The sequence below is a fragment of the Stigmatopora nigra genome, chromosome 1 (genome assembly GCF_051989575.1).
Source record: "Stigmatopora nigra isolate UIUO_SnigA chromosome 1, RoL_Snig_1.1, whole genome shotgun sequence".
In the NCBI taxonomy this organism is placed as follows: Eukaryota; Metazoa; Chordata; class Actinopteri; order Syngnathiformes; family Syngnathidae; genus Stigmatopora; species Stigmatopora nigra.
The window spans coordinates 15,280,799-15,295,785 of NC_135508.1; the positions used below are offsets into that span (position 1 = coordinate 15,280,799).

General features: G+C 40.0%; 1 protein-coding gene across 1 annotated transcript; it reads left to right on the forward strand.

Annotated features, from left to right (window-relative positions):
- Nucleotides 1-2,774: 2,774 nt before the first annotated feature.
- galnt6 (UDP-N-acetyl-alpha-D-galactosamine:polypeptide N-acetylgalactosaminyltransferase 6 (GalNAc-T6)) lies at nucleotides 2,775-13,979 on the forward strand. The gene is made up of 10 exons (XM_077729729.1): nucleotides 2,775-3,379; nucleotides 5,235-5,407; nucleotides 7,514-7,663; nucleotides 8,720-8,954; nucleotides 9,036-9,153; nucleotides 9,945-10,145; nucleotides 11,300-11,428; nucleotides 11,521-11,622; nucleotides 12,314-12,472; nucleotides 12,554-13,979. The coding sequence occupies exons 1-10, from the start codon at nucleotides 2,925-2,927 to the stop codon at nucleotides 12,665-12,667; spliced, it is 1,836 nt and encodes a 611-aa protein (XP_077585855.1). The 5' UTR covers nucleotides 2,775-2,924; the 3' UTR covers nucleotides 12,668-13,979.
- Nucleotides 13,980-14,987: the final 1,008 nt, after the last annotated feature.

Here is a 14,987-nt window from a genome sequence, read left to right on the forward strand (position 1 = left end):
AGTTGTTACACAGCGTACACGATTTGAAATGATCAAAAAACATATCAAATAAGGGGAAAACTTATAAGTTGACAGGTATGATTTGTTATCAGGGATAATATTCATAATGAAGAATAATGGCAAATTACTCCCCTGCTCTGATGAAACTCATTTTTAATAAGTGAAAACTAACAGGTTTGTTTGTCCCACTAAATTTGCCACAGTTACTGTATTTTTTGGACTGTAAGTCACATCTGATTATAACTTGCACAGGCCAGAAAATGCACAATGAAAGGGAAAATATATGTATAAATTGCATGAGTATAACTCACACTAACCAAAGAATGCTCAATGAATAAAGTAACACTGCAGAATAGATTACATTTTGCACAGACAAAATATGCACTGGCTAATGCAACATGGTAATAGTTATTTGACTAACTATAGTCTAACAAACACAACATAAGCAGTTGGAATCCGGATGGAAAAAATAAAATACATAAATCAACCTGAATCATGTTAGCTGAGTATAAGTCGCAGGCTGTGCCAAATGACGAAAAGACAGCGTGACTTATTATCCAGAAAATACAGTAACTATCAAAGATGGTGAAACGGTGTAATGCTGTTTGCCCCTGCGGTAAAATCAAAGAATACACACAGGTGGTCACAAAACCAAAAGAAGAAAAGTTGCTGGGGGACGTTCGGGCAACGCTGATCCCACTTTTACGGAGGAAACCCAATGTTGCCTCTTTAAAACAAATTGCGTAAATTGGATTGTGTTCACAGCTAAAGTTCTGTCTAATGTCACATTGAGTACTATATTTTTAGTTTATGATAAGTCAATCAAAGATGACGTTAGTTATGTGACAGATTCTTAGACTGCCTATGAATGAAATAACATGCAAACGTGCCTAATGCTGATTAACAACAGTCCTGGTGAATAGACACGCAACAGTACCAAAATTTCGCGCTAGAGGGAAGTGTAAAACATTTTTTTAAAATAAAAAAAGTGTTACAATTCACTGTCATCTGCAATTGATGGGATAGTGGGTTATGTATCAAATTGGTCACCCTCTTTATAATACCATGCGCCTTATATGTGGATCAATATTGGTAAATCATTTTCTGAAATTTACTTTAGTACAGCTCCATCCTGTTACCACCACTACTACAACTTCTACAACCACATCAATATTAGAATTATCTATACTTTTTAGTATTTGCACTAGTCTTAATGACTGACTATCTACTCATTTTCAACACTGCTTATCCTTGTCAGGGTTGTTGGGTGCTGGAGCCTATTCCAGCTGACTTTGGGTGAAAGGTGGACACAACCTAATCTGGATGCCAGTCGGTCACAAGACACACAAAGAGACAGAGAACCATCTACACTCATTATCACGCTGCCTCAGAGTGGCATTCGATCTCACGCTGCCTGGACTGCAATCACAATGCTGTCGAAAACTGTCTAGAATGTCATTCATTTCACCTCCCACACCACCCATCCTCGAAAGGGCAAAAGGCAGACTATACCCTAGACTGGTCGCCAGTCAGTCGTAAGGTACACAGAGGGACAAACGACCATTCACAATTCCAATCATACCGCCAGCAGCGAGAATTGAGCCCACACCTGCCCGAACCGAAGTCAGACAAGTGAACCCCTACACTACTGCTGTGTCTAGAATGTGTAATCTTCAACCTACACTAGGGACTAAAGATGGAAATTAGCTCTCGGCTGCAATTTTACATATTTACTTATGTTCACTAATAAGTGCTGTCCCTTAATATATAAATCAAACTAAAACTCAAACGGTTTCACTCCGGCGACCCCTGAAGGGTTAGGCCAAAAGTCTGTAAACAAGATATTATTTGGAAAAAAAAAACCTGAAAAATCCTAATCCGTGGAAAATTGCTAATCTTTGTTCCTAAAAAAGTAACTGATATTTGTTTATTTTTCAGTAACAATATGTCGAGCAATGAGGAGCCATTTTGGTTTATTGTCATTTGATCCTTGTCCTCACCATGTGATCAGTGACCTAACAAATGGGGCTAAGAAGCTCTCCAAAAAGCCTGTGTTTTTTATAGTTATATTGGTCATGATTTAATGGTTAAACCTAACATTTGTGCTTTTGCATACCTCAAGTGAGGCCATGTTTGCAGAAAGTCTTCTTACTCTTCACTCTCCTATAGCATCTCTTTGTGCTGAATATAGTAATTAAGCATGGTGGGTTGTCTTTAGCCATTGACACCATTTCTTGGCCTGCCTCTTCTGGTTATTAATAATAAGTGTGATTTTGGGTGGTATGAAAAGTTTGAGAACGCTGACAATTTCCCAAATTTTCTTTTATAAATCATCGAGTGTTTGGATCACTAACTTATTAATTCAATATATATGATTTATAAATGAAAATTTGGGAAATATGCTCAAACTTTTCATACCAATGTACACGTTAAAAGCCCTTCTCAAGTGCTTTCTCAATTAATTCCTGGATAACTTGTTTTATTAATGCAGTAAAGACCAAGGTAATTTGTTACTCAAAGCCAATGGGTGGCCCCTTTCAATGACTCGCAGGTAAATAAATGATGGGCAAGCGTAAGAGTGAATTTCCGTGTTCACAGTTTTGACAGTCACTGTTGCAGTGGTTAGATCCTGTTTGTGCAATGCAGGAAACAATATTTTTTAGCCATGTGGGGATGACATCCAAGACTTCATACTTTAGCTGTCACTCCACCTGTGGAGTGATTTGAGCAATGTGGGAGTGATCTTGAGCTGGCTCGACTGCTCTCACGTGTGTCCTGGTGAAAGGTGTGGTGTTACGTGAACCTGCTGCTATGACACATGAAGGGAGTTTGAGTGGTTGACTGGATGAGTCACTTCTAACCGCTTCCTCAATTCACTTTACAAACCCATGTCAACTCAGGGTCTTGTCAGCTTCTTCTGAACCATGCGTATGTTCCCCCGCCGTCGGACATCCATTCTAAAATTGGCCCTTTTTGGGGGGGCCGTCTTTCTAGTGGCTATGGTGCTCCTCCAGCTGGATCCTGGTGCTTCTGCCACCAATGAACCGAGCCTTTGGAACCAGGTGGCAGGGAAGGAGAAAGTGATGGTCCTGGTCCGAGAAGCCATCAAAAACTTTGCTTTCCAGATCCCGAATCCAAAGGAACCTGAGATTTGCCTCCCTGGTTTTTACAGCAAGGAGGACCTCAAGCCTCATTTAGAGAGACCACTTCAAAACCCCAAAGCGCCCGGCGCCTTTGGTGAAGGATTTGAAAAGAAAGACATGTCTCCCGAGGAGATCAAGGAGAAGGACGCCGGCATGACCAAACATTGCTTCAACTTGTTCGCGAGCGATCGAATCTCGCTCAGCCGGAACCTCGGCGATGACACTCGTCCTCCAGAGTAAGAAATATTATCTCATTTTTTCTACACAACCCTTTCAAAATTTGGATCTTCTTATAAATTACTGTAACGGTCAGCAACTCAGCATCATACCAGCTGACCGTGGTGCAGTGTCTCTATCGTAAGGTGGACCTAAATTCTCATTAAAAAATCATCCATCTAAATGCAAATTATATAGAAACAGTGATTATAACCTTCTGAGAACGTTGAATCCAGATTTTACCTTCTTGTGTTGAGATTGCATATTCTCCCCGGGCCTTAGTGGGTTCTCTCCATGAACTCCGGTTTTGCTCCTACATTTCAAAATCACGCATGGTATTCTGATTGGACACTGTAATTTGCATCTAGATATTAAGGTGGGTTGGCCCGGGGCTGAGTGGTTAGCATATCGGCCTTACAGTAGGGTACCTGGGTTCAAATCCAGGTTAGACCACCTGTGTTGAGTTTGCATGTTCTCCCCGGGCCAGCGTTGTTTTTTTCCGGGTACTCCAGTTTTCTCCCACATTCCTAAGACATGTGTGGTAGGCTGATTGGACACTCTGAATTGCCCCTAGGTATGGGTGTGAGTGTGCATGGCTGTCCATCTCCTTGTGCCCTGCGATTGGTTGGCCACCGATTCAGGGTGTCCCCCGCCTCTGGCCCGAAGTCAGCTGGGATAATCTCCAGCATACCCCGTGAGCCGTGTGATCATAAGCGGTTCGTAGAGTGAATAAATGAAAAGTGATTATCAGATGGTGTGCTAACATCACGTGAGATCAAAAGTGTTTCTGATAAGACTCAATGGAATGTGGGGCTGTCAAAAATCTATTAACGTAAATTAAATAAAGCAACTTGGCAACAACTTCAGAAGATTGATGAATTATCTTAAATCCTTTTGTTTCAGCCTCAACTTTTCAAATACATTTTGAATTTCTTTAGGTCTTCAAAGAAAATAAATGTTTTGCTTTGAAAAACAATGATGAATATTTTTCCTATTTTTCTGACATGCTATGAGATCAACAGTCATTGAAAATAATTCTGACCAATTACCCTTTTAATGATAACATGAATAACCTGCAATTGGGTTTGAACCTAAAATATTAGACGTGATTATATTAGAATTTTATTTCATCCCGTATTCGGGAAAAAAGCCTCGTAAATAGAGAATTTGATTGAATGCTGGATAGTACAACATGAGTTTCTCTCATGCAATTGTTGAATACTATTCATTTTTGATTTTCTTTTTAAATGGTTGTTTGTTTACAAATCTTTAAATAACACCATTCATTCATTCATTTTCAACACTGCTTATCCTGGTCAGGGTCGCGGGGTGCCGAAGCCTATTCCAGCTGAGACGGGGCAAAAGGCAGACTACACCCTAAATTGGTCGCTATTTATTCATAATGCACACACAGACACAGACAACCATCTGCACTCACAAACACTCTGCCACTGAAAGGGAATCGAACCCACACTGCTCTCACAGAAGGCAGGTGAAAGAACTACGTCATCATCATCATGCTACATTACAATAAGTATGCATCATTGATTCTCAATATGTGATATCGCTGTTGGGGAAGCCTGGCAGATAAGTGGTTAGTATGTTGGAACCACAGTTCTGGGGGTGTGGGTTCGACCCCAGAAAACTTGGACACTCAATTCCAGCCATTCCAGGTGAAATGGATTTGATTTCTATCATCAGAAATATCAGTGAATGAATCCATGATACCTTTTAATAATAAAATAATAAAAAGAAAATGCAACTTATAGGGAGGCTTTGCTCTGATGGTTGTTCACTTTTTCCAAATTCCCATTGGAATTGGCAGATGTGTTTAGAAATTATTGACTTAATTAGAATGTCCTGCAACATATTCAGGTGTTTGGCCCAGAGGTTTTCCCGATGCCCTCCCCTGCCTGACACCAGCGTGATCATTGTGTTCCACAATGAGGCCTGGTCAACACTGCTCCGGACGGTCTACAGCGTCCTGCACACGTCCCCCGCCATGCTGCTTAAAGAAATCATCCTTGTGGACGACGCGAGCACTGAAGGTGGGAGAGGGGACGGCTAGCCAGCCAATGACAACAGTGAACACGTTCAAAAGGTTGAAAATTAAATTATAGGCACGTACAACAAATTAAGTGGAGAAAAGTGGTCAGCGTGTGAGGCAGAACTGAAAAACTCTCCACCACTTGATTTGTGTAAAAGCAAAAAAAAAAAAATCTGTTATCTTTGCATAAATCAAAGCAGTTAAAATCTCAAAACGACCAAGTGAATGTATGGAAGCGTACATTTTTGGCAGATTTTCTTTCAGCCATTTACTAAAAATTGTATATTTAAGATTTGACAACTCACATTCTGGGTACTCCATACAATGAACAGCTTTTTATTTTTATTTTTTTAAAATTGACCCAATTGGAATTTCAACTCTTTTGTTTAGTACTTACTGCACCCTGAAATAGATTTTCAGTCTTCCTGGCTTTCCTCATTGAAATTATTTAAAAAAAGAAAAAAAAACGTTATGATCACTCCTTGCTCTTTAGTCATCGGGCACCTGACTCACTTTAAATGCAATTACCTTACACCCATAATTATTACCACACCTAACAGGCAAAAGGTTAATTGAGATTCCAGTATACAATTACTTTGGCTGGAAAGGTCCTATTGATGAACTATACTAAATACTGTAATTGTTTTCATTTCAAGATGTCCCAGTTTTTGTTTAATTGAATCTTGGCTTAGGACTTGTCGGCTAAGTTTTGTAGGCACCCAGAAATCCTATAAAGGAATTTTACCTGGCATCAAATATTGCGTAAATGTACTTCCCCAAGGCGGTCATTAGCAAGTAGACCACAGCACAGTTCTGGGTTCGTGGGCTCGATCGCAGGATTTATCCGGGTATTCCGGTTCCCTCCCACATACCTAAAACATGGACGGTAGACTGATTGAACACTCTAAAATGTCCATGAGTATGAGCGTGAATGTTGCCCGTTGTTAGCGAGGGATAGGCTCCAGCACCCCTGCAACCCTTTTGAGGATAAGCGGTACAGAAAATGAATGAATGTATTCCTCAAGAACAACTTTGGACCAAATTATTTTATTTGATAGCACAGACTTGCAAAAAAAAGACATTTCTGGAAAAATTGAATCCTATTAATTTTGTAGAACTTCCTTGAAACCTATTGGCTGCCATTCATAGCACTAGACGTCCAATTCATTTGGAAGAATATTTGTTCAATCGCCTGTCCGCCGTCAATGGCATTGACCGAGAAACAGAGCCAGAACTCCCAGTTAAAAAAAAAATGGATGTCCATCATTGTCAATAGCAGGAAATGAGCTCAATTTGGGTCCCTTCCTCCTTGTATTCACAAGTCATTGGTTTGGTCACCTCCTTAAACTTTTATGGCATGCCAGGGTTACTTAATGTAAATTTCCTATCATATTATATTACTTTTAAGGGACTTGGAGTCTCTTCCTATGGATATATGTCATTGCTTTGCAAAGCTTCCCCACAAGCCCAAAAGTCCTAAAAGTGTTTATTTGGGATTCCTGGCTGGCTACTCATGTGAACTACGTCAGCCCACCTCTTTTCCAGAAAAGGGGATCTTACTAAACAGAAAAAGGGAGTGGGCCCATCTCATGTCCAATTAAATCTTTAGCACTGCTAACTAACTCTTGAACTCACTGATCTTCTGAGCCACTTATCCTGACGAGGGTCGCAGGGGAGGCGAAGCCTTGCCACTCTAACTCTGATCACTCTGAAATGGTCGCAGGGCACACGTAGTAGACTAACAACCTCTCACGCTCAAACTCATACCTAGGGGCAATTTGTGTTGTCCAATCAGCCTACTCTGCATTTTGGGAGGTGGGAGGAAGCTAGAGGACCCGGACAAAATCAATCCAGGCATGGGAGAACATCCAAACTCCATACAGGGAGGACGGAAACCATCAGGGATTGAACCCTCGATCTCAGAACTGTGAGATAGACATGCTAACCACTTCCACCGTGCTGCTTCCTATATTCTTAAACATGAAAATGAAATTATTACTTGATAAAAAGGGAAACCTTGCCCCCTCCTTGAGAGATGTTCACTGTGTATTTTATATATAGGTATATAATATAATAATATAAAATATGTTCTTTCCCAACCTTACAGTGTACTTGCAGAGCCAGTTGGATGAGTTCGTCCGTGATTTAAAAATTGTTCGTGTGATGAGACAGCAGGAGAGGAAAGGATTGGTCCCGGCCCGATTGCTGGGCGCCAGCGTCGCACAAGGCCAAGTGCTCACCTTCCTCGATGCGCACTGTGAGAACACACACACTCAGGCATTCGCTCAGTAGATTCATTTCTTATTTTTCCCTACTGATAATCTTCACAAGAGTCGCGTGCGGTGCTGGAGCCTATCCCAGCCCACTATAGGCAACAGGCAGGGGACACTGAATTGGTGGCCAACCAATCATAAGTCATAAGGAGACAGACATTTCATACCTAGGCGCAATTTAGAGTATTCAACCACCGTATTATGCATGTTTTTGGAATGTGGGTGGAACCCAGAGTACCTGAATACAACCAACGCAGGCCCAGGTAGAGCATGCAAACTTCACACTGAATAGTAAAAGCCCACCAGGGTTTGAACCCTACATTTCAGAACTGTGAAGCGGACCTGCTAACCATTCTTTCACCAGATTGGCTAGTACAGTAGAAATACAGCAGAAAAGCAAGCATAGTACTTTCAACAATTAGTAAAATGATTTTCTTTTACTTTGAAGGTGTAAATTACAGTGCGAAAAATGCTGTATGTTTATTTGCTAACTTTTTCCGGATCTATTGAAACTCAACATATAGGCTTGTCTTTAATGCTGAGACAAACAAAAAAAACGGAGGGATCAAATGAAATCATGTAAAACCATAGGTAGACTGAAATCTATATTTAAAAACTAATGACCAAGGAAATATAGAAGAACTGTATAATCGAAAAATGATCTTAATAGCACTCCGTGTGTTGTATATTCATTCAAGAATGTCATATATTTTGTTTGTTCAACCTTTATCATCTGCTATCAGCTGGTCATCGATTCAGTGTCCACCGCCTCATACCCAAAAGTCGGCTAGGATAGGCTACAGCACCCCTCACAATCTTTGTGAGGATAGAGAGATTCAGAAAATGAATACATCATTTGTTTTACTTCTTCCCACGTCCATTTTCCCAGTTTTACTTGGATAGAGCGCTCATAGGTAGTAGTACCTGGTAGGTAGTACAGCTACTGCCACAACAAAACGGATTCCCTTTTGCATTTTAAGTCTATGACATTTTGTTCGAATAAAAAGGGGGGAAAAAAGAATGATATTGTGTGATTTTAGGTGAATGCTTCCACGGTTGGCTGGAGCCTCTGCTGAGCCGCATAGTGGAAGAACCCACAGCGGTGGTCAGTCCTCACATCAGCTCCATCAACCTTGACACATTCAAATTCCAAAAGCCTGTGCCCAACCAGCATTATGGCAACCGAGGAAACTTTGACTGGGCGATGAGTTTTGGCTGGGAGGCCATCCCGGCTGACATCTTTAAAAAACGCAACAATGAAACGCAGCCTGTCAAGTGAGCACAATTGGCATATGTAGTCATAGCTCACCACACTATGTAGTCAGAAATGGACTAATTTTGTTTGTTACATTTCAGAACTCCCACTTTTGCCGGCGGTCTCTTTTCCATATCAAAAAGCTACTTTGAACATATCGGAACTTATGATGCCGAGATGGAGATTTGGGGTGGCGAGAATGTGGAGATGTCCTTCCGGGTTAGTCATTTGTTTTTTTTTTCCAATGCACCCATTAAGTAAATGAAACATTATACAAAAATAGGTCATTTGCCTTCTAAAAATATTTTATATCTATATATTTTGCTTTTATTACGTTTTAAGACTCAATGGTCACCTAAATGGCTCGGTTTTATTCATTTATTTAACCATCTTCCATTCCGCTGATCCTCACAAGGGTCACAGAGGTGCTCGTGTTTGTCCCAGCCAACTCTGAGCAATTAAATGTATTGTCCTAAAAATAAACAGCATGTATATATGGAATTTTTCCAAAATACAACTGTTTGCAGCCTATATTTGCCTTTTGGCTCACCCAACAAGAGCACCTAGTGCAGGGATGTCCAAACTATTTCATAAAAGGCCGCAATGAGTGCGGGTTTGTATTCCAACCAATCAATAGGACAGCTTTTCACCAATCTGGTGTACTACAAGTTCAATCAGGTGCTTCTTTTTTTCTGCAGAAATCTTATTGGTCAAAGTGTCTGTGCATTGGTTGGAACACAAAAACTTTCACTCACAGCAGCCGTCGAGGACTGGTTTGGCCACCTCTTAGTTAGTGTGAATTTTCTAAAAGACCTTTTTGTTTTAAATGTTAAAAAATCTAATATCATCTTACATCTGTAACATAATTTAGACAAATTTGACTAGATTTTCAAGTTTTATTTTATCACAATGTCTTAACGACATTTCATCTCCTATACAGAATATGTTCTGATTTTGACAAGATGAAGAGTGTTGCTTTAAAATCATCATTGTTCGTGTATCATGTCCAGGTGTGGCAGTGCGGCGGTCAGCTAGAAATCCTTCCTTGCTCAGTGGTGGGCCACGTCTTCCGCACAAAGAGTCCACACACATTCCCTAAAGGCCATGAAGTCATCACTCGTAACCAAGTGCGCCTGGCTGAGGTCTGGCTGGATGACTACAAGCAATTTTTCTATCATAGAAACCAAAGGGCCGCAGCCATTGCCAAAGAGGTGAGCAGTTTTTATAAGAATGAGAAGCTAATCCATTCATGCGGTGCATTCAAGAGCCGGTCTCAGTAAATTATCCATCATCCAGGGCAGGCATGGTAATCGCTAACTGTTTGGTTCATGCAACTGGATTCAAGGTGTTTGTTAGAGAACACAACTTTAAAAACAAACCAAAAAAAACATTTAAAACAATAGGCCATATCTATCACATTCTGGGCCCCTAAGGGGTCTACACAGCAAATCCATAGTCCATATCATAGGGTTTCCCTAGATCTAAAAAGACAGAATGCTGCTTTTTCTGATCTACCAGGAACTTTTAATGATTGTGGCAACCTGACCGACAAGTATTTTACCATAAGTTTGATGTTTCATCCTCTAACAAAGGCCAGTTCTCAACCAGAGCAACATCCTGAGAAGCAAATGAAGCAATCCTGTTAGGCAGGACGATATAATTACGAGGAAAATAACATTTACGTTTATAGGAATTATGACAAGCGAAACAGCATTCCAGTGCAACTTCTTTGGGTGCAGAGTCAGAAGATAATTTTAGTCTCAAATGAAAGGAATATTGTTTCTATACGTACACATTTTGAATACAAAAACATCTGAAAAGGACATATATAAAGCCATGAAATTATGAAAGCCACGGTCTTGATTGAAGTGTTTTTTCCAAGACCAATTGGAATGCAGGACAATGGTTTACCTGCCACGCCTTTTAACAACCACTAAGGCCCAAAAAGGGAAACATCACACCTGATAATCTTGAACTGAAATAAGGTTTTGCATTTTTGTTAACTTGTCCTCCTTTATCATTATTTCATGTCACAGTCTCATTCAATTCACAGCCCTGTGAAGTCATTATGAGCCAAAATATTTTTAAAAATGGGAGTGCTGCAACTATTTTCAGATGCATTCGTGAAATACTTTTCTTGTATTTATTGACAGGAAATTGTTTGGAATATATAACAGTAAATTTCATGCATTTTGAAGTATAGCAGTCATTATCCAAAATATTTTTAATAATAGTAATGCTATCACTATTTCCCAGATGTATTCTATGCATCCCGTGAGAAAACTCCCGTTATAAATTGATGTACATTCAAAATATTATAACATTTCAATCAAAATCTCAGTTTCAAAATCATTTCCTGTTGTAGCAATCATATGGAGACATCTCCAGTCGTCTGGAACTAAGAGACCGACTACAGTGCAAGAACTTCTCATGGTACTTGGACAATGTCTACCCAGAAATGTTTGTTCCGAAGCCGCCAATAAAATTTGGAGCAGTAAGTCGAGCTTGTCTTTATCGCCTACGTGGACATTGCATCGACCCAGGTGTTATGCAAAAACCTCTCCCACGTTTAATATTTGTTTTCAGATAAGCAATGCTGGCTCTAAAACATGCCTGGACGCTGGAGAAAAAAACAATGGAGGGAAAGCTGTAATCATGTATCATTGTCACAACATGGGTGGCAACCAGGTAAGGCACTAAGATTCCCATGTGGAGTACATTACCTCCAACTGCATTTGGAAGATAAACAACCTGGCGGCTGAGTAGTTGGTGTGTCGGCCTCACAGTTCTGTACTCCAGGGTTCAAATCTAGGTCGGTCCACCTGTGTGGAGTTTGCATGTTCTCCCTGGGCCTGGTGGGTTTTCTCCAGGTACTCTGGTCCCCTTCCACATCCCATAAACATGCACAGTAGGCTAATTGGACACTCTAAATTGCCCCCAGGTATAGGTGTCCGTGTGAATGGTTCTCCGTCTCCTTGTGCCCTGTGATTGGCTGGCCACCAATTCAGGGTGTCCCCCGTCTGTCGCCTTTAGTTAGCTGGAATAGGCTCCAGCATCCCTCGCATTTGCAGTATAGAAAATGAATGAATGTCATTTGTTTTAGTTTTTTTTAACTCTCTTGTGGCTTCATATAGTTTAAGCAAATGATAACTTTTAGTGGTGTTCATACGAAACAAGTAAAGTGAATTAGCAACATTGGTCCTTTTTATAGGGAATCTTTGCATCTTATTTCCAGCAGCAACCCCCCCCCCAAGTGAAGTGAGTTTGAAACCCCTAATGAAGAAGAAAAATGTTTTTTGAACAGCCTTATGCTAGAGTGAGCACTCTGCTTGACAGGTTTAAATACACAAATGAATTATTCTTTCTGGTTCTTCCCCAGTACTTTGAGTATACACCAGACAGTGAACTCCGTCATAACATCAACAAGGAGCTGTGCCTTCATGCAAAGCATAATTCAGATCCAGTGACGTTAGAGTTATGCACGCGAAAGGGAAGGGGCTCTCGTGTCTCACCCCAGCAGCAGTGGGTCTTCACACAGGTGCGTTTGGGTATTTACTTGAGGGTGTGGAATTTGGTCAAATCCAAACTGCCAATGCTTTTCCTTCTCTCATTTCTTCAGGCAGTGCTTCTGAAGAATCCCATCAGTAAACAATGTTTAATGCTGAAAGGAAATGTTCTTCAATTAGCCAACTGTGATGTTGAGGACAGATTTCAGCACTGGACCTTCACCTGACATCCCCATGTAGGGGAGATGATGATGTTTTGACACAAACACTCCTGTGGATCTGCTTGTATTGGCCTTCAATGCTTTTGAAGCTAATCCTGGTAGAAGGTTGGGTTTGGATGGCCTGAAAGTCTTCCTCTTCAAAAGGCAATATGTCTCACAGAGACTGAATGTGTGGTTTTACTTGAATTTTACATTTTAAACCTCCTCTGGTGATGGTGCAGCTGGTGGTGATAATGAGATGACACTAAATTACGCAAAAGACTTTATTAAAATCTTGGCCATAGGACATTTACTATCTCCAGACAAATGTTTTTTTCCTAGGAGCACCGTAGCTCAATCTCCTATCAGTCCTTGCATGTTCTCTATGTGTTTGCGTATTTACTTCGATTTCCTCCCACATCCCAAAAACAAGCAAGGCATGCTGGTTGAATACCATAAATTGCGCCCAAGTATGAGTGTGAGCATGAATGGTTGTCCATCTTCTTGTGCCCTGCAATTGGCTGGCCACCAATTAGGGGTGTCCCCTACCTCTTGCCCAAAGTCAGCTGGGATAGGCTCCAGCACCCCCATAACATTTGTGAGGATAGGTGGTTTGGAAAATGAATAAATGAATTTGTTTCATTTTGACCCAAAATATCAAATGTCTACAGGAGGACACCAAGTCTTTGTAGGGATAAGTAATTTATTTATTTAAATTATTGATGGGACTTAATTGTGGTTTGACAAAACTGAAATTGGTGGTTAACTCACAGCTATCAAAACCAAGGAAACCTATGTAGCTATTTTTGATACATTGATATGACTAAAATCCTTTAAAATAAAATATAAAAGTGGCTTTTTCAAATGAATATTACTCCATGATTAAAAAGTGATTCATCAACATTCATTAATTACAAATGTAATTAAATAACCTCAACTTCTGTCCTTTAACATTTAATATAAATAGTGTTTGAAACAGTAAATTATAACAAGCATTATCAATACATATTGGTCCTTAAATGTAGTGGGCAGGGTCAATGTGCAGTTATTGGAATTTGTCTCTCTAAAATAGCTCAGCCAGGTCAACATAGTAGTTTTTGAAATGTGTCGCTTGATGAGATAACGACAATCTACGCCTTTTTTCACTCGTTAGTTTAGTTAAACAGTTACCTGCCTTCTTCTGTGGCTTAAATCTTTTCTCTTCCTGTTTGGGAGGTCACATGGGTTGGAAAAACCAGTTCAGTTGGCCGTTGTAGCCAGCAACTCAACTCACTGATTTATTTAGTGCTTTAACAATCTTTTATGACTTAAATGCACAATAAATAAATAAATGAGAAATGTAGAATCTAAAAACATTACAGTCGGCACACTTAGAATTACACACTTAAGTTTCACTTTTCCCAAAATACACAAAGTCCAATGACAGGGAAAGTGTTCAATACTACTGTGTTGTCATTTCAAATGGCCAATTCTTGTCATATAGGTGGAGTACAGTTTGGTGGCCTTTAATGGCCTGGCCCTAAATTATCGCCTGGCACTGCACGTAAATATATTAACATAAAACTTTAAGTGTTTCCAATATTTTTGTGGTCATTTTTGTAAAAAAAAAAAGAAATTAAAAATAAAAAAAAAATCAAAATGTAAGGATATTTGTCCACAATGTAGAAATTGTTACATTTTGTAATGCTACACCTGGAATAAAGTGTTTCCCAACATAGCCATTCATTAAAATGGAAAATTATGTTGTCATCAAGTTCCAGTTATTCCAGTAATTCAAGTTATTCTTGCATTTTAACAACAAACATTTTCCAACCACTGTTTTGTTTTCTTACCTATTACCACACCTCAATCGCCACAAAGGCAAAGGACAGGGTCAGGGGTCCTAGTAAATGTTTGTTAAGCAATGATGCTGGGCGAGAAACATTCCTGACAATTGGTTAAGTCACAATGTTGTGGAACCTGATTTGACACAAAGTACAAATCCAACCTGCTTGGCGAGTGCTTTGGTGAAGATGCAATCAGAAATAACCAAGAACCCATGAATGTTAATAAAACTAGTTAAATGTATTCACAAATTACCTGTTACGAGACTGTGTGGAGGGTGTTGTAGGACCCAAGTGAAAGGAAACAGGCAGGGAAGTCGGTAGAATAAAATGGTCTACATTAACATGAACGGGTTCCCCGAAACAAAACCTTGAATATAGAAATTGTTGTGACAAAGTCAACTATAGAACAAACACAATGCGATGAGGAGGCAACACTGGAGGTTACAGGAAGGTGCTGAAGACCCAGTGTTTAAATAGTACACCAATAGGGGTTGACAAGACAATTAGAAACACCTGGGTTG